At 50.9% G+C, this 22,502-nt stretch overlaps 1 protein-coding gene and 1 long non-coding RNA gene across 2 annotated transcripts; one reads left to right on the forward strand and one right to left on the reverse strand.

Annotated features, from left to right (window-relative positions):
• Positions 1–14: 14 nt before the first annotated feature.
• LOC104909741 (uncharacterized) lies at positions 15–15,183 on the reverse strand. Its single transcript, XM_085214760.1, is given in 5 exon segments — positions 15–7,148; positions 7,151–7,975; positions 7,977–8,332; positions 8,440–8,550; positions 15,026–15,183. Coding segments are annotated over 4 exon segments (1,362 nt in total). The 5' UTR covers positions 8,462–8,550; positions 15,026–15,183; the 3' UTR covers positions 15–6,989.
• Position 15,184: 1 nt separating this feature from the next.
• LOC146542072 (uncharacterized) lies at positions 15,185–18,330 on the forward strand. Its single transcript, XR_014880728.1, has 2 exons — positions 15,185–15,835; positions 15,917–18,330. It is a non-coding gene; the product is annotated as an uncharacterized LOC146542072 (long non-coding RNA).
• The last annotated feature ends 4,172 nt before the right edge of the window (positions 18,331–22,502 follow it).

Consider the following 22,502-nt stretch of genomic DNA (forward strand, 5'->3'; position numbering starts at 1 on the left):
CAACTGCTCCATGGTTTAATGAGCAACGCTGTTTATTTGCAATACAAGGGTTTGTTCGCAATGCAGTGCAGCACGAAACTTATTCAGAGCAATACAGTGCAGTTTATGGCGGCTGGGAAGGACGAACAGAAATTGCTGAATTAGGCACCACTCATAATCAAACCGCTGCCAGGAAAATCGTACTGTCCCATCCTCTTGAGCATGCACCATAAAATGTGGTGGGGGTCTCTGGTGCTCATTGAATGAAGGCCAGGTGTCAACCTCACTCCAAACTCTTAAGGGAGGTTGGGGACAGCCTGACCCAGCTCATGTTGGTGTTGTGTTGGGCTGAGGTATCTGTTTCACTGTCCTATCTTCAACAACAGAGCACCTACTCTTCTTTCTTATCATGGTTTGTCAGCGAGTTTGTGCAACTCTGCATTCTGTTCTTGAGCCTACCTGTACGCAAGCAGCTCGTCCTTCAGCTTTTATCCACTCAAGTTATCCAGAAAGTCTGTTCTCACAGTATGGAAAAGCTGTGATTCACACGATTCACCCCCCCTTTTTTATATCCTAGGCAAATCCTTTTGCCTACTGTGCACCACTGTCCATTAACGCCTTCCTGAATTACTTTCTAGATTCCACCTGGTGCTTCATATGACGCCTCTTGGCATAATCATCTAGGTCTTTTTCTCTTAGGACACCACCAGAAAGAACACTGCATGCCTGTGCAGGTTATCCCTGTAAGGATAATCAGTACAACTGCTGCTACAAACAGTTGCTTTACCCAGGTAAAGTTGTGGAGCCAGTGAGCGAGCTTATGCTGTATATCCATGAATCCAAACGAAGTGCCATCTAAGGAGACGGTGCACAACTTTAACCTGTCTCCAAATTGTCTGTAAATCAGTTTCTACCTCTCGATTTTGGCCCATGCAAGCACAGCAACTTCGGTTAGTTATCGTACAGACCCGTCCTGCCTTTGCTGTGTGAAGGTCTAGGGACATTCTATTCTGCAAGACCTCAAGGAACAGATCTCTGTCTGCAGACCCTGCATGGTACCTAAAGTCAGGTTCTTAATTCTTTCCATAGTGGCTGATACATTCACTATTGCTTTTTCCAGTTCGCTGACCCCTAGGTCCTGAACCCTTAACACACGCAGGGGCTGCTCCCCACGAAGCAGAGGAGATGGAATTTCAAGCTGTTGTGTATGAATGATGAACATCTCGTTGTTGCATAGCTTTCTGCAGGCTGGATACAACTGCTGTTTCGACTAGCCAAGTGACAAAGTCCTCCTTGCACACCATCCTGCGTGAACACCAAGAATGGAAGTCACCTCCTTCAGGTATCCTATCCTACCATCACAAGGAAAACAAACAATCTTGGATCCCCAAATCCTCCTGCTCCTGCAGCCTGCACTCACAACTCTGCAAGGGCTAAGGGCTCTTCCCCAAAGCAGAGACAAAACAGGTCGATTCTGCGAGTGGGAACAAAACCTTGCCTTTGCAAACGGTGCGCTTTAAAACCTGGGCGGGGGGAAATCAGCAATTAAAATGATTGTGGGGAGAGAAAATACAGAGAGAAAGTCTTCCCTGTGCTCCTGCATGTCTCTGAGGTTATGGTGACTGGAAACTGCTCGATAATGAACACCTTCTGAGGTCACAGGAGAGGAGAGACACATGAGCATCTTCTCTGCCCAGCCAGCCTTGCAGAGCATGAGTGGAGAAGAATCCTGCCCCAGGGCAGGGATATCTTGCAAGACAAACGTGCACTGCAGAGCTTCTTGTGCTCTGAAATCTCTGCGCTGTGGGTTTGCTCTGACTTTGCTCCCAGCACCTGTTGAAAGTTGGGATGCTGAATGTAGTATCCCAAACATGCCTGCTCCCAGAGGCAAGCAGTGGACTGGAATCAGTGCTAAAAAAATATATGTATATATATACACCCTCCTTCTCAAAATGACCCAACGGATGGAACACTTCCCCCCCTGCGAGGACAGGCTGAGAGAGCAGGGGATGTTCAGCCTAGAAAGGAGAATGACCTGAGAATGGCCTTTCAGTATTTAATGGGGCTGTAAGAAAGAAGGGTACAGGCAATTAGCAGAGTCAGCTGTGATAGGACAAGGGGAAATGTTTTCCAACTAAAAGAGGGGAGATTTAGATAGGATATAACAAAAAAGATTTTTACAATCAGGGTGGTGAGGCACTGGAACAAGTTACCCAGAGAGGTGGTGGATGCCCAATCCTTGGATACATACAAGGTCAGGCTGGGGAAGGCTCTGAGCAACCTGATCTGGCTGTAGATTTCCTTGTTCACTGCAGAGCAGTTAGACTACACGACCTGTAGGAGTCCAACTCAACTGATTCTTTGATTCCACATTTCCCCATCTTCCATGCGTCCTTTTTTATTTTAAGAAAGTAGGGCCAGACTCCAAGGAAAAGAAAAACTTTGGGACAAGTCAGTTAATTTATTCTCCCCCTTCCCTTTCAACTGCAAGTGATTTTCAGTAAACACGCAAGAGTCACTTTACTGCTCTCCTGACCTTTGCATTTGATTAATCAGAGGAATCAGAAATTACTGAAAGGAACACACGCACGCAGACACACAGAACATTCCTACGCGTTATTCCTTAGGAAACAACTTCAAAAAGATGCTTGCAGGAAGAACAGAAGAGAAAATGAGGCATGGAAAGAGGTGTTTGTTTTTTTTTTTTTTTTAATTGGTTGAACCTCTTCCTGCATTTGGGACATACGTAGCATTTCTTCCAGAAGTGCAGTCTCTTGTGAGTGGGGAACTCTCGCTCCTGCACGAAGCCCTCCTTACAAACTTGAGGCATCTGTAAGGCTTCCTGCCATGTGGACTCATTGGTGCTTTGCCAGCTTGGAGCTGTGGTTGAAGCACTTGCTGCAGTGCAGGCATGGATTGGATTTCTCCCCAGTCTCACTCTGCCCCCCCACACCTCAGATATTTACAGACCTGGATCAGGTCCCCTCTCAGTCTTCCTTTCTCAAGGCTGAACAGACCCAGTTCACTCAGCCTTTCTTCATAGGGGAGATGCCACCATCTTTGTGGCCCTCTGCTGGACTCTTTCCAAGAGATCCCTGTCTTTTTTGTACTGGGGAGCCCAGAACTGGACACAGCACTCCAGATGAGGCCTTACCAGGGCAGAGTAGAGGGGGAGGATCACCTCCCTCCACCTGCTGGACACGCTCTTCTTAATGCACCCCAGAATGCCATTGGCCTTTTTGCCACCAGGACGCCCAGGTCCCTCTCTGCAGAGCTCCTCTCCAGCAGCTCATCCCCCAGCCTGTATTGGTGCATGCAATTATTCCTCCCTAGATGCAAGACCCTACGCTTGCTTTTGTTGAACCTCATCTGGTTTCTTACTGCCCAGCTCTCCAGCCTGTCCAGGTCTCGCTGAATGGCAGCACAGCCTTCAGGCGTGTCAGCCAATCCTCCCAACTTCGTATCATCAGCAAACTTGCTGAGGGAGGCCACTGTCCCTATCAAGGTCATTGATGAAGATGTTGAACAAGACCGGACCCAGCACAGACCCCTGGGGGACACCACTGGTTACAGGTCTCCAGCCAGACTCTGCACCACCAACGACGATCCTCTGCGCTCTGCCAGTCAGCCAGTTCTCAACCCACCTCACTGTCCACCCGTCCATCCCACACTTCCTCAGCTTTGTTATAAGGATGTCGTGGGAGACAGTATCAAAGGCCTTTCTAAAATCAAGGTAGACTGCATCCACTGCCCTCCCCCCATCCACTCAGCATGTGACAGCATCATAGAAGGCCACCAGGTTGGTCGAGCACGACCTCCCCTTGGTGAGCCCATGCTGACTACTCCTGATAACCTCCTTTTCTCCCAGTTGTCTGGAGATGGCATCCAGCACAAGCTGTTCCATCACCTTTCCAGGGACAGAGGTGAGGCTGACTGGTCTGTAATCACCTGGATCCTCCTTCTTGCCCTTTCTGAAGACCGGAGTGACTCTGGCTATCCTCCAGTCTTCAGGCACCTCCTCCATTCTCCAAGCCCTCTCAAAGATGACAGAAGGGGTTCAGCAATCACCTCCGCCAGCTCCCTCAGCACACGTGGATGCATCCCCTCAGCTCCCATGGATTTATGAACACTGGTGTTGCCTAGGTGCTCTCAGACCACCTCTTCCCTGACTAAAGGGAAGTCTTCCATCCCCCAGACCCTCTCACCCCTCCAGGGTCTGGGATTCCTGAGAGAGAGCTTTTTCACTGAAGACAGAAGCAAAGAAGGCATTCAGTATCTCCGCCATCTCAGCATCCCTCGTTTCCAGAACACCCCTCTCACTTAGGAGGGGAGCCACACTCTCCCTAGTCTTCCTTTTACTATTAGCATCCTTAAAAAAGCCTTTTTTATTATCCTTTATCACCTTTGCCTGATTCAATTCCAGGAGGGCTTCCCAAGCGGTCAGACCCTTTTTCCACATTTCATGGACCTTCTTCTTTCCTCTGAGTTTGTGCATGAGCTCCTTGCTCACCCACACAGGTCTCCTGCCACCCTTTCCTGATTTCTTGCTCACAGGGACGCACTGATCCTGAGCTTGGAAGAAGAGCCGTTTAAATGCTGACCAGCTCTCACAGATCCCCTCACCTTCTAACACCCCGGCCCACAGGACGGCTCCAAGTAGGTCCCAGAAGAGATCGAAGTTGACTCTCCTAAAGTCCAGGGTAGCAATCCTACTTACTGCTTCGCTTCTTCCACTCTTGAACTCCACCATCTCGTGGTCACTACAGCCTAAGCTGCCCCCGACCTTTACTTCCTTGGCAAGGCCTTTCCTTATTAGTGAGAATAAGGTCCAGCAGCACCCCTCCCCTCGTCGGTTCCTCCACCACCTGCGTCAGAAAGTTGTCTTCAACGCATTGCAGGAACCGTCTGGACCACGCGTGCCTGGCCGTGCTGCTTATCCAGCAAATATCTGGATAACTGAAGTCCCCCATAAGCACCAGCGCCTGGGATGGTGATGCTGCTTCCAGTTGCTTACGGAAGGCCTCATCAACCTCCTCCTCCTGATCAGGAGCCTGCAGTACACACCCACAACAGCGTCAGCCATACCAGCCCGCCCCTTGATTCTCACCCACAAGCTCTGCACTGCTACCACTGTCCCCCAGGTGGAGTTCAATACGCTCTAGCAACTAAATAATAAAGAGCAACTCCACCACCCCGCCTCACCAGCTGATCTTTCCTAAAAAGCACACAGCCCTCCATGACAACATGCCACCATACATCCCACCACGTCTCCGTGACTGCAATGAGATCGTGGCCGTGCGACCGCACACGCATCTCCCACTCATGCTGTTTATTTCCCATACTGTTTATTTTCCATACAGACTTCAGGGAAGCAGCATCCCCCTGCCATTCTCCATCCCTTTGAACTCCACCCTCATCACCCATCAAGCTCTGTTTTGAGCCTCGAACTACCCACTCAACCCCAGCAGCCCTCATTTTGTCCCCTTCCCCCTTCTTACCTAGTTTAAACACAATGAGGCCCGCCAGTTCCTGGGCTAGGATCCTTTTACCTCTTGCAGACAGGTGAGTTCCATCTGCAGCCATCATGCCAGGAGCCAAGTAAATTGCCCCACGGTCAAAAAAACCAAAATTCTTGTGCCCGCACCAACCTCTAAGCCATTTATTTATGAGGAGGGTTTTTTTGATCCTCTCAGTGTCCTTCCCCACCACTGAAGGGATAGAAGAGAAAACCACCTGCACGCCCGCTCCATCAAGTATCCTCCCCAGTCCCCTGAAATCATTTTTGATAGCCCTCAGGCTGCCCTCAGCAGCATCATCACTGCCGATTGAACTACCAATAAGGGACAGTAGTCAGATGGGCGAATAAGCCCAGGAAGCTTTCTAGAGATACCCCTGACCCGTGCCCTAGGGAGGCAGCACGCTTCTCTACAGGTGAGGTAGGGCCCTCAGTTCCTTTCAGAAGGGAATCACCTACGACTATCACCCTCTTTCTTTGCTGGAGGAGGCAGTCTTCAAGCGTGGAGCCGACCGCCTCTCCTTAGAAAAGCTTGGAGGCTGTCCCTCCATCTCATTCTCAGCCACCTCACCCTCCAGTTTCAGGGCTTCAAACCTATTACTTAGAGGCACCTGAGGAACCGAGGTAGGGATGGGTGCTGCCTGCAACGCTGAGGCGGGACCCGCTGCCATTCCTCCTCTCTTCTCAAGTCGGCTCTCTCGGTTTGACCACGGCAGAGAGTCACACCACCAGTCTATCTCACACTCTCTAATGGTTCTAATGGTTCTTAATCTCTCTACCTCCTCCCTAAGCTCCACCACCAGGCTGAGCAGCTCGTCCACCTGCTCGCACCTCACACAGGTGGCATCCTTCCCATCCTCCCCTGGCGGCTTCAGGCTCAGGCAAACACAGGCAGCACATTCATAGGGGGTGTGTTCCAAACTGGTACCCACTGGTGTGAGATGAGCTCCCAGCTCTGGATGTACTTCTTCCAGCAGTCAAGGTGCTCATAGGGGCTCTCTCCTGTGTCGGTTTACTGGGGTCTACTAAAAGTTAAGCTCCAGCTGAAGCTCTTCCTTCACTCCCTGCAGAGTGAATTCTTGGTCCAGTTGAGGTTTAGTCTGGATCCTCATCTGTTGACCCACAGCAGATGAGTTTCTCTGGGGTGAAAAGAAATGACTTCCTCAGACAATTCCCCGCACACAGACCTGGCAGAAATGTGCTTCTGATCCACCTGCCATAATCACTGAATTCTCCTTTGCCCTGTCTCCAGCAGAAAGAGAGCAATATGGGCAATTCCCCCGGAAGGAACGAGGAACATGATTTGCTTTGTCTCCAGAGCTTTTCCTCTGCTGAAGGTTCATCACCATGCAAACCCACAAGCAGGTAACCAGGTTGGGGTGAAGACCTTCTCACATTCGTTGCACTTGCAGGCTCTATCTCTTGCGTGGACGCGCTGGTAGGTAAGGAGGCTGGAACTGCTTCTGAAGCTTCTCACAAACCCAGGGCACTTCTGTCATCTGTCTCCTCTGTGGATGTGCCTGTGGGAGTTGAGGCTTCTAAAGCCTTCCCCGCGCTCAGAGTACTCGCAAGGTCTCTCTCCTGTGCGGGTGTGCTGCTGACCTCTGAGGCTGGGACTGCTTTTGAAGCTCTCCCCACACTCAGGGCACTTGTAGGGTCTTTCTCCCCTGTGTGGATGCGCTGGTGGCGGATGAGGTGGGAACTGCTTTTGAAGTTCTTTGAACACTCAGGACACTTAAAGGCTCTCTCTCCTGTGTGGATGAGCTGGTGGTAGATAAGGTGGGAACTGCTTTTAAAGCTCTTTGGACACTGCGGACACTTAAAAGGTCTCTCTCCTGTGTGGATGCGATGGTGAATTGTCAGGTTGGAACTCCTTCTGAAGCTCTTCCCACACTCGGGGCACTTATAGGGTCTCTCTCCCGTGTGGATGCTCTGGTGGTAGATGAGGTCAGAACTGCTTTTGAAGCTCTCCTCACACTCTGGGCATTTAAAGGGTCTCTCTCCTGTGTGGATGTGCTGGTGGCGGATGAGGTTGGAACTGCTTTTGAAGCTCTTTCCACACACAGGGCACTTGAACGGTCTCTCTCCCGTGTGGATGCGCTGGTGGCTCTTCAAATGAGAGCTGCTTTTGTAGCCTTTCCCACAAACGGGGCACTTGTAGGGTCTGTCTCCTGTGTGGATGCGCTGGTGGATCATGAGGTGGGAGCACTGCCGGAAGCTCTTCTCACACACAGGGCACTTGTAGGGTTTGTCGCCTGTGTGGATGCGCTGGTGGATTGCAAGGTCAGAACTGCTTCTGAAGATCTTTGGGCACTCAGGGCACTTAAAAGCTCTCTCCCCTGTGTGGATGCGCTGGTGGTAGATGAGGTCAGAACGGCTTTTGAAGCTCTTGCCACACTCAGGACACTTAAAGGGTCTCTCTCCTGTGTGGATGTGCTGGTGGGAGAGGAGTTTAGAACTGCTTTTGAAGCTCTTCCCACACTGTTGACACTTCAAGGCATTTAAAGTGTCTGTCTCCTGCGTGGATGTGCTGCTGGTTAACACAGTCAGAATAAGTTTGAAAGCTTTTCTCACTCCCATCACATGGATTTTGACTTTTCTTACGGCACACTTCCCTGCTCACTGAGTCTTTACACTGCTTCTGACCTGTGCTGCAGTCTAGGTGTTTCCTCGCTCTCTTTCCTGGACAGTTTCCCAGTGGCTTCTTGACGTGCCCTCCTTGCTCCACACCCCCTTGGACATCCTTCCTGGTTTTTCCAACAGAGACGCTAACACACTGCCTCTGGGCCGTGCCACTATTCTGCAGATCTTCCTTCACAGTTGTGATGCCACCACCTGCTGGATGACAGAGGAAATTCAGAAATATCACATGGTGCCAAAATTTCCCAGTCAGAGATGGCTTTTGCCAGCCCCAGCCTCCTCCTCTCACCCCCCCACCCCCTCACCTGCACTGAGCTCTCCTGCCATGTCCCCCAAGGCGTGCACATCTGGGATCCAGGGGTCATCCCTTCCTTCCAGCAGGGAGATCACCACAGGCTTGGGGGCTGGAAGTGACACTTAAATGACAGAAACAGGGCAGATGAGAGAATGTTTGCGACTCTGGCAGAGCTGCTCATCCAACAACGTTATTATATGTCCCTCTCAACTCTGAAACTACAATTTGGGCCTGAATGACACCTGGCCAACACATACAGGCTTTCTTTGGAGCCCAGCACACCTTTCATGTCTCTGAAAATTATGCAAGGACATTTTCATTAAAATTCCCTTTAGGATATTCTGCTTATTTTTTTCCAAAATGCTGAATGCCCAAGGGTTCAAAAAGGTTTATGGAAACTGACACTGAAAGGCACAAAATGCTACAAACAGTAACCTGGGATCCAGTCTGGTTGCTGGAGTTGGTGGCAACAGGCAACACAGAATCATAGAATTGCTCAGGTGGGAAAAGACCTTAAAGATCATCGAGTCCAACCATAACCTAACCATGCTACCCAAACTCTAACAGCCCTCTGCTAAATCGTGTCCCTGAGCACCACATCCAGGTGGTCTGTAAACACATCCAGGGATGGTGACTCAATCACCTCCCTGGGCAGCCCACTGCAGTGCTTAACAACCCTTTCTGTAAAGAAGTTCTTCCTGATACCCAACCTAAACTTACCCTGATGCAACTTAAGGCCATTTCCTCCCATCCTGTCACCAGTGAGAAGAGAAGAGCCCCGCTCTGCTGCTATCACTTTTCAGATATTGAAAGAGAGCCATAAGGTCTCCCCTCAGCCTCCTCTTCCCCCAGGCCAAACAGCCCCAGATCCTTCAGTCTCTCCTCGTAGGCCATTTTCTCCAAGCCCTTCCCCAGCCTTGTTGCCCATCTTTGGCCCTGCTCCAGCACCTCCACGTCCTTTCTGTACTGAGGTGCCCAAAACTGAACGCAGTACTTGAGGTGAGGCCTCACCAGTGCCAAGTGCAGGGCAGGATGACTTCCCTGCTCCTGCTCACCACTCCGTTCCTGATCCAAGCCAGGATGCCATCGACCTTCTTGGCCACCTGGGCACACTGCTGGCTCACGTTCAGCCGACTGACCACCAGAGCACCAAGGTCCCTTTCCATCAGGCAGCTTTCCAGCTATTCCTCCCCAAGCCTGTAGGGTTGCCTGGGGTTGCTGTGACCAAAATGCAGGACCTGACACTTGGCCCTATTGAAACTCATGCCGTTAACCTCAGCCCATCCATCCAGTCTGTCCAGCTCCCTCTGCAGTGCCTTTCCCCCCTCAGGCAGATCAACAAACCCCTCCCAACTTGGTGTCATCTGCAAACTTACTACTGAGGATGCGCTCAATCTCCTTGTCAAGATCGTTAATAAAGATGTTAAATAGAAGCAACCCCAGCACTGAGCCGTGGGGGACACCGCTCGTGACAGGCTGCCAACTGGATTTAACTCACTGACCACAACTCCTTGGGCCCGGCCATCCAGCAGTGCTTCACCCAGCGGAGAATACGCCCATCCAAACCGTGGGCAGCCAGCTTCTCCACAAGGATGCTGTGGGGGACAGTGTCAAAGGCTTTCCTGAAGTCCAGGTAGACAGCCTTACCTTCATCCGATCAATAAGCAAAACAAAGGGCTGTTTGCAGGCAGCTGATCACCCCCTCCTGGCTCAGGCCTCTTTGCCAGCAGTGACTCCTGGTCTCAAGAAAACTTGTTGATTCAGAACCTCGGTGAGTGACAGAGAGTTTTCTCTAGCCTTTGTCAGCCTTGCTAAGAGTGTATCTCAGAGTGACTGTGCACACAGGATCCCTTAGGTACAAACCATTGACCTACTCTGGGACTAGGAGTGGATCCAGCCTCACTGCAGTTCCTTACCTCCATGGTTCAAGGAGTTTATTACTGTGGTATGCGTGTGTTTAACCCTAACCACTGCGCCACAAAAAAGCGTACCCAGCCATCTCCAATCTCGTTAAGTCACTTAAACCACTACAGCAAATCTATACTGTATGAACACCCAGATCCCCGTTTCACCCTTAAGGGTATATAGTGTAGTTCTATCCATCCCTGATAAACTGGTATCGATATCTGCAAAGAAATCTCCCAAAGTGGAGTAACGAAGCACGAGGAAAGCATTAGTTTTACCCATTCCTAGAGTCCTGACTCATAATCAGCCTCCAGGCATTATCTTTAGTCTAACTGTAGCATTCCAGAAATGAGAAATCAGTGATGAAAATCCCACTGGGGCTTGGGAGGCTGAGCACGCAATTCAGGCAGCAAAGAGTTAAGATTACTGATGTAAAAGAAACAAAATATTGTGGCCCAAATTGCCAAAGCGAATTTCTGGCTCCTGGGTGAGAAATTCATGTCACCCACTTGCTCCACAATTATAAATACTCATGAGAAATATTTGGGGTTCTGAGGTTTTAAACACATGACCTGGTGCCAGCTTCAAACACTGATGCTAAAAAGGCAGTGTACTTCGCACAGCCCCTGCCCTCCTTGAATCAAGAACTACTGCAGTACTCCAGTACCACGTTTCTGCTGTGGCGTGGGGTGGAATTGCTGAAGTTACAGCAGATCTGGAAAGAAAAGCTTTGTCTCCCACAACTTTTTATGCCATACACACTGAGCACCGTAATCAAAGGAACTTCTACCGATCAGGTGGGGCAAGCAGCAGCAGCCACTTAACGTCCAGCTTAGCTACATTTAAAGGAACTGTACAGTGACATATTATGTATGGGAAAAGGACTGCTATCTTCAGCCCGAGCAGTTAAGCAAGTTGACACAATATATAAAGCACAGCCTGTGCCAACTGTAGCAGTTTAATTTACTGGATTTAATTTTTTTAATTTACTGGAAGCGAGACTAAAGAGGACAGCCCTCCCAGAATCCGCTGCAGAAAACCCATTAGGAAGTGGAACGCTCATCTAACAGGACCTGCAGGAAAGCGTGTTGATAATGGAAGAGCAATTTGAACACATCCCCTTCCGCCCCTCCCCACACTCAGGCACACAGAGTACAACACCACCACGGTCTTTAGGGTTTCACCCACTGAAAAGAGACACTGACAGTGCAGCTGAACCAGCCTGCGATGATCAGATCACCATCTACTGGTGCTGTGCTTGTGATTTTAACTACACCTTGCAGCCTACTTATTGATTCTCAGTGGTGCTAAGCATAAAAATGATGGTATAATGGATTTATCTTCTTTGTAACGGGTGCCACCTGAGAAGCAAGACAAGGGTGGCCTGATTTGCAAATCCCCTTGATTAGGTGACTCGACACTCTCAATCCAAACACAATCATCAATTTTAATGAGATTCTCTGTGCAACAATTATCTTAAAAGTATTGTCAGTCTTACAATCACATTTATCTAAACCGTGCAGCTAAAGTATGCAATTTTGTAAGAAATCCAAATAAAGAGTGCGATACTTAACAACGTTACAAGGGGAAAATAAAGAAAAAGGGAGAGGGGGACACGATGGGACAGAGAAAAAGGGAAAAAAAAGCATTGTGGGAATACAAGAAAAACTGTTCAGAGCAGCAGCTGTGGAGCAAGATAAGCAGCACGAGAACCAAGGACACCTCTGGAAGAGGAAAGAACCTCTCACGGCTCTGATGGCTGAGCGCCTGCGGGAACGGTTGAAGAGTTTTGCAGAATGCTCTGTTCACATGTATAAACAGAGCAGTGCTTAACAACAAAGCAGATTAACAGCTTTTAACCACACTGGTGCGCCGTTGTGTCTCCAGTATGTCCTGAGAGTCCAGAGATTTCCCCCCAGTCTGGGTTCCAGTGTTGGTGCAGCCAATAGGGCTGTAAGAGAACTTGACCAGAGGCTTCGAACCAGAGGCCTCAAAGTCCCTCCCCCAGTTTCTCTCAGACATCCTTTTATGCCTGCTAGATTTACAAAGCCTGCAGACAACAGCTCTCCTTGAACAGGGGAGTTTTGGCCAGAGCAAGGCTGCACTACGTACAGTGAGCTCCCTTCTCCTTGGTCTACCACCTGTTCTGAATCCCCTGACAAGGTGATTCTCTATTCCTTCACAGCACCTAAATTACCCAAAAAGGGTGATGGTCGTAATCCAGTTAAAAAAAGATTTGCTCGCTCATCCCAAGGATCAGGGCTTGCCAAAACGCTCCAAAAGGAGGGATTTCCAGGTAGAGATCCCTCCCTTGTGGCAGCCAGCCCCTCGGTGTGGTGAACTGCTTCCTCCTGTGCTCCCAGTGCTGGCTGCGTTCCTTCCCCAGGTGCTCAGCCGCTGCTTCAGGCTGTGACTGAGCAACTGCCACACAACATAGGAAAGAGGTGTAGGGTAACACACAAGAGGAAGATGGCAAATAGCTGAGAGGAAGATTTGAGGGTTGCTCTTTTTTTTAATTTTTCTAGTTCTGAATAGTTTTAGAGACACTGAAGAGAGTAGGCCTGGTGGACAGGAATGAAGAAATTGTTCTCCAGAACACAGCAATCAGAGAGATGATAATAATAAGAGAGAAGAGAGTCAGAGACAGAGGAATAAGGAGAGGAAGACAGAAAGATGGATAGTATCCATTCTTGGATCCAGCACTGGAGCTTTCAGTCTTGGTCCACAGATGGAGGGTTGCATATATTTCTATTATGATTGAATAAATTATGGATAATACTTTCTCCTCCATTTAATTCTATTCCACAGCTCAGCTTCCATCTAGTACCTATGAACTCTTTGTCCTGCTCCAAATCCATTCCAACTTTTAAAATTGACTGTATCCTGGTACAAAGAGGGGTTGAATGAAATGCACCAACTGCAAATGGCATTGACTTTGATTATCAATTACAGGAGAACTGAAAGTAGGAGAGGGCTGACCCTTCAAATGGAAATGGGTAGGTAACCATTCCTGTAGGTAAACTCTTATCAGTAGGATCAGACAATGTGATCCTACATTTCTTGTCCACAAAAGAAATCTATGTACAGAGAAGGCATGCTAGCCCTGTGAGAGAACTACTCAGCACTCATCTCTATGAAGACTTGAAATAAATATCTCATGCCTGTGTGCACACCAACCTAGAGAACCCAGATTTTGGGACAGCAGTAGCAACATTACCAGAGACTGGGACATCAGCATAAACACAGCATTTCTGTCTGCTATCCTGCAGAATGCTGTAAAAGAAAACAGAATTATCTTGCTGGGGAATTCCAAACAAGGTAACCCTGGGAAGCTGAAGTTCCCCATGGGAACAAAGTTCAGTGATTGCACAACTCCTGCCAGCTGCTCATAGAATGCTTCATCTATCTCTTCATCCTGGTCTGGCATTCTGTAACGGACCCCCACCAGGATGTCCACCTTGTTGGTCTTCACCCTGATCCTGACCCGCAGGGACTCAACGTTACCATCCCCAGCCCCGAGCTCTGTGATATCAAACTGTTCTCTAATAGAGAGCCACACCACCATGCCTCCTTTCATGCCAGCTCCTGGGCTGTGATCCTTTTCTCCCTTTGAGACAGACGGGACCCATCTGCAGCCATCAGGCCAGGTGCAGAGTAAGCCAGTAAATTGCCTCATTGGCCAAAAAAAAACCAAAACCAACCACCAAAGTTGCAGCAGTGGTACCAGCCTCTCAGCCATGTATTTATCACAAGTATTTTTCCGGTCCTCTCAGCGTCCCTCACTGCCACTGAAGACACAGAGAACATCATCTGTACTCCCACTCCATCCACTAACCGTCCGAACTCACCGCAGTCCCTTATGACAGCCCGAAGGTTTCTGTCAGCAAGTACCTCGCTGTCAGCAAAGGATAATAACAGGAAGGGTCAACCAGGCCAGGAAGTTTTCTGGTGATGTTCTGTGGCCTGGGGAGGCAGCACACTTCCCCACTGCGAATGCATTGGGTTAATGCTTCACCTCTGCCCCCCCCCCCCCCTTTTTTTTTTTTTTTTTTTAAGTTATTACTATTTTTTAAATAAATAATTACTCCACTGTTGGAGACTTGTTGGCAGGTTTTTATTTTGCTTTGGTTTTGTACCCATTCCACACTGGTTAACGTTGACTGCCGGTTCTCTTCTGTCCAGCTCTGCCCCTTTGCGGTCAGGCAGGCCTTCCTAGCTTTTAAAAGCTCTGACAGAGGGGAGCAGTCAAAGCCGGCCTGAACCCAGGAAGCCGTGACCATCTGCTAGAGAATTCAGAGTCAGCTGATTAAGTGCCCTTTCTTGCCTGAGGAAGCCCACACTCAGTGCTGCTGTACCGCTCACAGTGTTCTGCTGCCAATTCAAACGCCTCGCCCCACCAGGCGGGCTGCGAGGAAGGCCAACCTTCTAACGCTCCGAACGAGCAGCGGCCGCTCAGCCGGGCCTTCCGTTCGCGTGCCGGCTGGGCCCGGCTGCGCCGCACACCCCGCGCGGCCTCACTCAAGACGCTCAGCGACGGAACAGGCGGCGCAGCGCCAGGCGCTGAATTAACCCCGCCAGCTCCGCTGAGGGAGCGCAGCACCGCGCGCGGCTCCTCCCGGCGCGCGGCCCGGCTCCCCGGCCTGAACCGCGGCCTCGCACGCTCCGTCGGGCCCTTCCTCGCTCGGTCTCACCCGCTCCGCTGGGAAGAGCCGGCCGCCGTTCTCCCGGACTCGGTACCGACGCCCGGAGCCACCGGTCGGGTCCAGCCCCACGCCGCCGGAAGCCGCGCAGGCGTGAGGGAGAGCACTTCCGTTCAGGGCTGCACCGTCCGCCGGAAGCCGCGCAGCCGTGAGGGAGAGCACTTCCGGCCGCGCTGTCCGGCTGCGGTGCGGCTGTGCGGGCGCTCCCGCGGGTGGCGGTGGGGGGCGAGCTGCCGTTCGCTGCCGTGAGGAAAATTGCTGCTCCAGGCTCGCTCAGTCATCTTTATCCCTGAGAGGGGCAGCGGGGAGTCTTCAGCTTTCTTTGTCGCAGAATTGTAGAGGTTGGAAGGGACCTGCAGAGATCATCGAGTCCAACTCCCGTGCACGGCAGGCCCCTACAGCAGGCTGCGCGGGTGGGCGCGCAGGCGGGTCTGGAAAATCTCCAGAGGAGGAGAATCCAAACCTCCCTGGGCAGCCTGGCCCAGAGCTCCGTCACCTCACTGTAAAGAAGTTCCTGCGCACGTCTGTGCAGAACTTGCTGTGCTCCCGTTTGTGGCTGCTACCCCCTGTCCTGTCTCCACCAACCACAAGGTTGGCCATGTCCCTTTGCCTCCCACACTTACAAACATTAATCAGATCAGCTCTGAGTCTTCTTTTCTCAAGGCTGAACAGACCCATGTCACCCAGCCTTTCCTCATAGGGGAGATGCTCCAGACCCTTTGTGGCCTTCTGCTGGACTCCCTCTAGGAGATCTCTGTCTGTTTTGTACTGGGGAGCCCAGAGCTGGATGCAGTGCTCCAGGTAAGGGCAGAGCAGGGCAGAGCAGAGGGGGAGGATCACCTCCCTCAACCTGCTGGCCACGCTCCTTATAATGCACCCCAGGATCCCACTGGCCTTCCTGGCCACCGGGGCACACTCCTGGCTCATGGCCAACCTGTCCACCAGAACACCAGCTCCTTCTATCTTCTCCAGCACGTCATTCCCCAACCTGTACTGATACTTATGGTTATTCCTTCCCAGGTACAAGACTTTACACTTACTTTTGTTAAACCTCATCTGGTTTCTTGCTGCTCAGCTCTCCAGTCTGTCCAGGTCTTGCTGAATGGTAGCACAGCCTTCTGGTGTGTTTATGTGAATAAAGGAACAGTCCTCTGGGGCACAGTGCTGTGAGGGCTCTTTGACACTCTGTTATCCCTGTACCCCAGCACTACTCAGACCTTCCCCCATTTCCCTTTGGCTGAGGTTCTCAGGGTTCACACTCATCTCAATGTGCCCATCAGTCACCCCCTGGTAGGCACCCCCCCTTTCTTTCCTTTGTTCATACATCCTTGATAATATGGATTCAGTGTTTGTTGTTTTGCCCAACTGGAGCTACCTTTGTATCCCATAAAGTCCCTCCCTCTTTGTTCTGCCCAGCAAACAAGATTTCCAAGCAGGTGCTCAGCTAGCATCTCCTGCCATATATCTGCAACATAAGTCTGTTTAACCAGTTTTTCTTCTCAGATCTTATTTTGCAAGGACATCTTATCCTTTCTTCTTTTACCTCAGTCATATCACCGCTCTCTGGCAGTAGATACATTTGGGAACAAATATTTTCGGGGTGAAGCACAGGAAGAGTAACATTTCACCCAAAAGCTCCGCTGAGCATCTTGAGAACTCCCTAAGAATTGATACCACTTCCACTGAGCCAGACTGATGCGTCAGTTTCACAAAGCAAAGTCCACAGAACAATTACCCATTCCACTGTACGTCCCGTGCATCTACCCTGACCATTCCACCAGGTACGAATCAGGTTTGGATGCTGTCCTGCTTCACACTCACACGGCAGTAAAAGTGAAAGGAATCAAACCCTTGTGAAAGCAGCTCCTGAGCAAAGCAGCGCAAGTAATCTAGTGGAAACCAATAAGTCAGAGGCGGAGTGGAACCCACACAGCAGTCAAAACTCTTTTTTTAAACGACCAAAGCGTAGGTCGTCGATTATAACGTGGCTTGTGGTTGTAGGGGCACTGTAATTAGCCTCGAGTGGGACTGAAGTGAGAACATCTGGAGGAGTCTGGCCAACAATGTATTAAACAGCACTACTTTTTCTGACCAGGAGCGCTACTTTGTCTGACCACAAGTACGTGCAGTTGCCACCACAAAAGGAAGCAAAGATGCTCTAGAGGAACCTTAATTAGCTTAATTAGCGTGAGAAAACACGCATTTGAGTGGAGATCTGACCAGGTAATGAGCGCCACCTTAGGCTGATGGGCTGGCACCTGGATTCTGCACACTATTGCTCTGTTGCACAACCAAAAGAAAGCAACCAGTCAACGATTCTATGCCTGCTTCTTAAATGGTGTGTGATGCCTGGCATCCAGCTCTGGGTGAGCTTGTTGTGCGAATTCCTGCCTGGCACTTGAATCCGTGCAGACTTGGAGTACAGGTTGAACAGCAGACCTCGACTCTGTGCTTCTGTGCTTCAGCACATCAGGCACAACCCGACCCCTGCTGAGGAACAGAGGGGTTAAGCACTGGGCTTAAACTGAGCTCTGGGCAAGGAGGTGCCCTGCTAGGGAAACAGACTTGGAGTCTGGGCTCTTCTAGGATGCTCCGGGTGGAAAAGGCTGTGGAGGAGCTCACTGATTCCCATCGAACAGCAGACCTGGGAGGGGAACCCTGTGAAGAGAGCCTGACTGGAAGCCACCCAGGCAGCACAGGGGCGGCAGGAGATGCACCAGGGAGCGGGGAGAATGAAAAGCCATCTGAAAACACCTACCCTTCTCATCTCTATTCTTCCTCCTCTCCACAGGAGGAGAAAGGGAGTGGGTTTGCAGTCAGCTCATAGAAAGACACACTTCTGTTCAGCAGCAGTGTTCTCTCTCCCATCAGAGACAGAGTAAGATAGGGGAATAATTTCCTTGTCCTATCATCTGGACAGTGAAGTCTCGACACGACTGGGCCCCCTCCTCCTGTCTGTAGTCCTGGAGCTGGAAGTGCGTTCACCTCTCTCCCATGCACTCTGCTCAGAAGGAGGTGGGGTTCCTCTTCAGTTCATGTCTGCGTTAAAAACAAGCTGCTGCCCCTGTGCTGTACTGGAGCCACATTGTGGGACAGGGCAGTGTCTGAGACATCAGACGTATGGTGGGATGGCCAGCTGAATTTGACAGCAGATGTCAACGTCGTCCAGGGCAGCCTGTTGGCTGGTCAGCTCTCCAAACAGAGCTGTGTGCCACTGGCAGAGCTAAGTTTCTCTCTTTCTGTTTTTCATAATTGTATTTATCAGGTCACTTAGCAATAAAGAAACTTGAATTGAATTTCTAAGAACGGATCTTTCCTAATGTGCTGCACCCTTACTTTGCCTATCCTTAGTTCTAAAGGTATGCTGTCATGGTTTTCTGTTTTTTGGTTTTCAGTATTCCGCATCAAAACATCAAGTAGTGCACTGGGAGTTAAAGTGTTAATGCTCCAATTCCAGGTCCCTGTGCATCACGGAAGCCATGGGATCCGGCCCTTCTGGGTGGGGTGGTCTCTTACTGCCTGGCAGTGGGTGCTGGAGGTGCTTTCCTGACTGTTCCAAGCTTTTCAGGTTTGACTCGGTCTCAGGAACTCTCCTATCTCATTCGATTTATTAGTCTCAATATCCATTAGATTTTATTACGTTGTGTTATCTTGCATTCCGATATCATAGTTAGTAAAATAAGTTTTCCCCCATAGATCTTTTTTTTTTTTTTCCTTCCCGTTTTGTGGGGCTGAGGTGGGTGGAAGGGGGAGGCAGGGGCCCACTGCCCCCCTGTCACGGGCATGGATTGATCTAGTGAACTCCGTGACATATACTAATCAGAAGAGGAAGTCCATGTAGACTGTATGTCCTCTGGTAAATGAGAAGGGAGATCTGGAAACAGCAGGCACTGAGGAAGTTGTGGTACTCCACAAGTTCTTTGCCTCAGCCTCCGCTGGCAGTCAGGCTTCCCACCTCTCTCAAGTCCCTTAACTTCTAACTGAGGGTGTCGAGGGCACAAAATCCTCACACTGTAAGCAAAGAACAAATTTGAGCTGATGAGACTGAACGTGTACAAGGCTATAAGGTCTGATATACATCCCAGGAACTCACTGATGTAGTGGACCGAGAGGATCCAAGGAGAGGGGACAGAGGGGACCTAAGCAGGAAACCCAAAGAGAAGACCCGAAGAAAGGGGATCAATAGGACTCACAAGGAGGAAACCGAGTGAAGCCAGGGACCCAAAGAGAAGGAACCGGAGGAACCCAAAGAGAGGGAACCGAGGGGACGGAGGGGACGCAAAGAGCAGGAAGCGAGGGAACCCAAGGAGAAAGTGGTTGCGAGCCGGCCCGTCTCCAAGAACCCATCTGCACACCCCAGCCTGTGCCTGGAGGCACATGGAGGCCAGGAGCAGGAGCACGGTGACAGCGACTGCTTTCATCTTCCCCTGTGTGCCGGGAGCTGGGTGAGGCTGCAAGAAGCCCGGGCTGCATTTATTCTCTTGGGACCCCCCTCGCATTCCAAAATGCCCCTGGGCTTGGCACAGTCCCCTGGCACAGGCTGAGCCAGGCATGCAGCCAGCCCCCACCTTGGCTCCAGGGCATGGGAAGGAGCCAGGGATCAGGGGACGGGCACTGAGTGCTGGGAACCCAATGGCAGCCAGCCCCAAAGGGGGGAATCCTAATATCACGCCAGAATCCTCGAATCCCAGAAGCAGCGAATGTGGAGAAGACCTCTAAGAACATCGAGCCCAACCAAGGATGTGCCGTGCCACTGTCCCCACACCTACTCCCCAGCACCACGAGCCCGGGGCCCAGCAGGGCGACGCGTTACAGAGATGGTGACGTGTCACAGGTGTGGGTTCCGTGGTGGAATTGGCAGCGCTGAGTTACTGGCTGGATGACCTGAGAGGTCTTTTCTGAATTAAAAGATGCCACGATTCCACGCTCAGCTGCTGGCTGAGCAGCCCGAGAACCTTGGACCCCATCCCACTTCACTTTTCAGCATTCTACTGCTACAAAGAACTCAGTATTTCTTGCTAGGCATTGTCAAGCCAGCAAAGAGGAGTGGAACCTTTAGTGTGAAGTTACTGCCAAGCATCAGCCACCCGCTTCGCCCTTATCTTAAAAAGAGTCTTCACCTCACCTAAGTGTGATGTCAGTCTGTACTTAGATACAGCAAATCACACAGCACTGCTAAGCTCCCTGACAAACACTGCGGAGCAGAAGCAGCCCAAAGGAAGCTCTTCCAGCTGACTGCTCTCTGAGCAATTTCCAAAGCAAACATTCAAGTGATCTTTTCAGAGCACAGCAGCTCTCCTATCTATGGGAAATGTCCCACGGGGCTGTGACCAGCTGTCCGTTCTGCCAGGCATCACACTTAAAATTGGCATACCGCTTTTCCTTGAGGAGCCGTTGAGTCATTTACAGTTCTAAGCCATTTATCAGTGTTTTATTATTTCTTTTCACGGGGATGAAACAAGAGCCACTTTCTTGGAAGCTATGGCAGGAGGCTGGATCATCACGGGAACAAAACCAGTAGGACACCTTTTGTTCTGCTGAAACTCAGGCACGCAGCCCAGTGACTCCAAAACCCAACACAAAGTTCTGATTGCCTGACTGCACGTCCTGAGGACAAATTGTCCTCGCAGACAGAGGCAGCGCTACTGCCATTTCAGATACACGATGCAGATTTCTGGATGCAACGCGATGACTCCTGATGTTGGGTACGGAAAGAGAGCAGAAAACACAGGACCCGTCTCCGGATGAGACTGTAGGGCCTTGTCACACCTACACGATGCCTTGACTTTATCGCTCTACGATACCGTGATGGTGTGCTTCTACCATTCCATCATTTGTTCATTCTATGAGTCTGTGACCCCGCGATTCCGAGATTTCATACATCTAAAAGTCACGGTCTTTGGGTTTTGCAGCAGGAAATGACAAGGAAACCCAGCTGCCACTGCCAGATTTTTATTCACCCCTGATCTCCTGCTTGGCAACAAGGGCGCTGAGTGGGCACTGCCAGGGACACGTGTCTTTGTTTCCCTGTGTTCTGATGTCCCTGTCACCCACCTGCTACCACGTGTCCCCATGTCCTGATACCTCCATGTCCCCCTGTCCTCATATCGCCACGATGTCCCCACATTGCCACTGGAATGGGAAGGAAACTGGGGGGAAATGCCCATAGATAGGAGAGCTGCTGTGCTCTGAAAAGATCACTTGAATGTTTGCTTTGGAAATTGCTCAGAGAGCAGTCAGCTGGAAGAGCTTCCTTTGGGCTGCTTCTGCTCCGCAGTGTTTGTCAGGGAGCTTAGCAGTGCTGCGTGATTTGCTGTATCTAAGTACAGACTGACATCACACTTAGGTGAGGTGAAGACTGTTTTTAAGATAAGGGCGAAGCGGGTGGCTGATGCTTGGCAGTAACTTCACACTAAAGGTTCCACTCCTCTTTGCTGGCTTGACAATGCCTAGCAAGAAATACTGAGTTCTTTGTAGCAGTAGAATGCTGAAAAGTGAAGTGGGATGGGGTCCAAGGTTCTCGGGCTGCTCAGCCAGCAGCTGAGCGTGGAATCGTGGCATCTTTTAATTCAGAAAAGACCTCTCAGGTCATCCAGCCAGTAACTCAGCGCTGCCAATTCCACCACGGAACCCACACCTGTGACACGTCACCATCTCTGCAACGCGTCGCCCTGCTGGGCCCCGGGCTCGTGGTGCTGGGGAGTAGGTGTGGGGACAGTGGCACGGCACATCCTTGGTTGGGCTCGATGTTCTTAGAGGTCTTCTCCACATTCGCTGCTTCTGGGATTCGAGGATTCTGGCGTGATATTAGGATTCCCCCCTTTGGGGCTGGCTGCCGTTGGGTTCCCAGCACTCAGTGCCCGTCCCCTGATCCCTGGCTCCTTCCCATGCCCTGGAGCCAAGGTGGGGGCTGGCTGCATGCCTGGCTCAGCCTGTGCCAGGGGACTGTGCCAAGCCCAGGGGCATTTTGGAATGCGAGGGGGGTCCCAAGAGAATAAATGCAGCCCGGGCTTCTTGCAGCCTCACCCAGCTCCCGGCGCACAGGGGAAGATGAAAGCAGTCGCTGTCACCGTGCTCCTGCTCCTGGCCTCCATGTGCCTCCAGGCACAGGCTGGGGTGTGCAGATGGGTTCTTGGAGACGGGTCGGCTCGCAACCACTTTCTCCTTGGGTTCCCTCGCTTCCTGCTCTTTGCGTCCCCTCCGTCCCCTCGGTTCCCTCTCTTTGGGTTCCTCCGGTTCCTTCTCTTTGGGTCCCTGGCTTCACTCGCTTTCCTCCTTGTGAGTCCTATTGAACCCCTTTCTTCGGGTCTTCTCTTTGGGTTTCCTCTTTAGGTCCCCTCTGTCCCCTCTCCTTGGATCCTCTCGGTCCCCCCTCCTTGGGTCCCCTTGTTTCCTTCTTTGGGTCTCCACCTTCTGGTCTCCACCCCCAGCCCAGATCCCCACATTCCAAGGACTCCAGATGGCATGT

The sequence above is a fragment of the Meleagris gallopavo genome, chromosome 33 (genome assembly GCF_905368555.1).
Source record: "Meleagris gallopavo chromosome 33, MGAL_WU_HG_1.1, whole genome shotgun sequence".
Classification (NCBI taxonomy): Eukaryota; Metazoa; Chordata; class Aves; order Galliformes; family Phasianidae; genus Meleagris; species Meleagris gallopavo.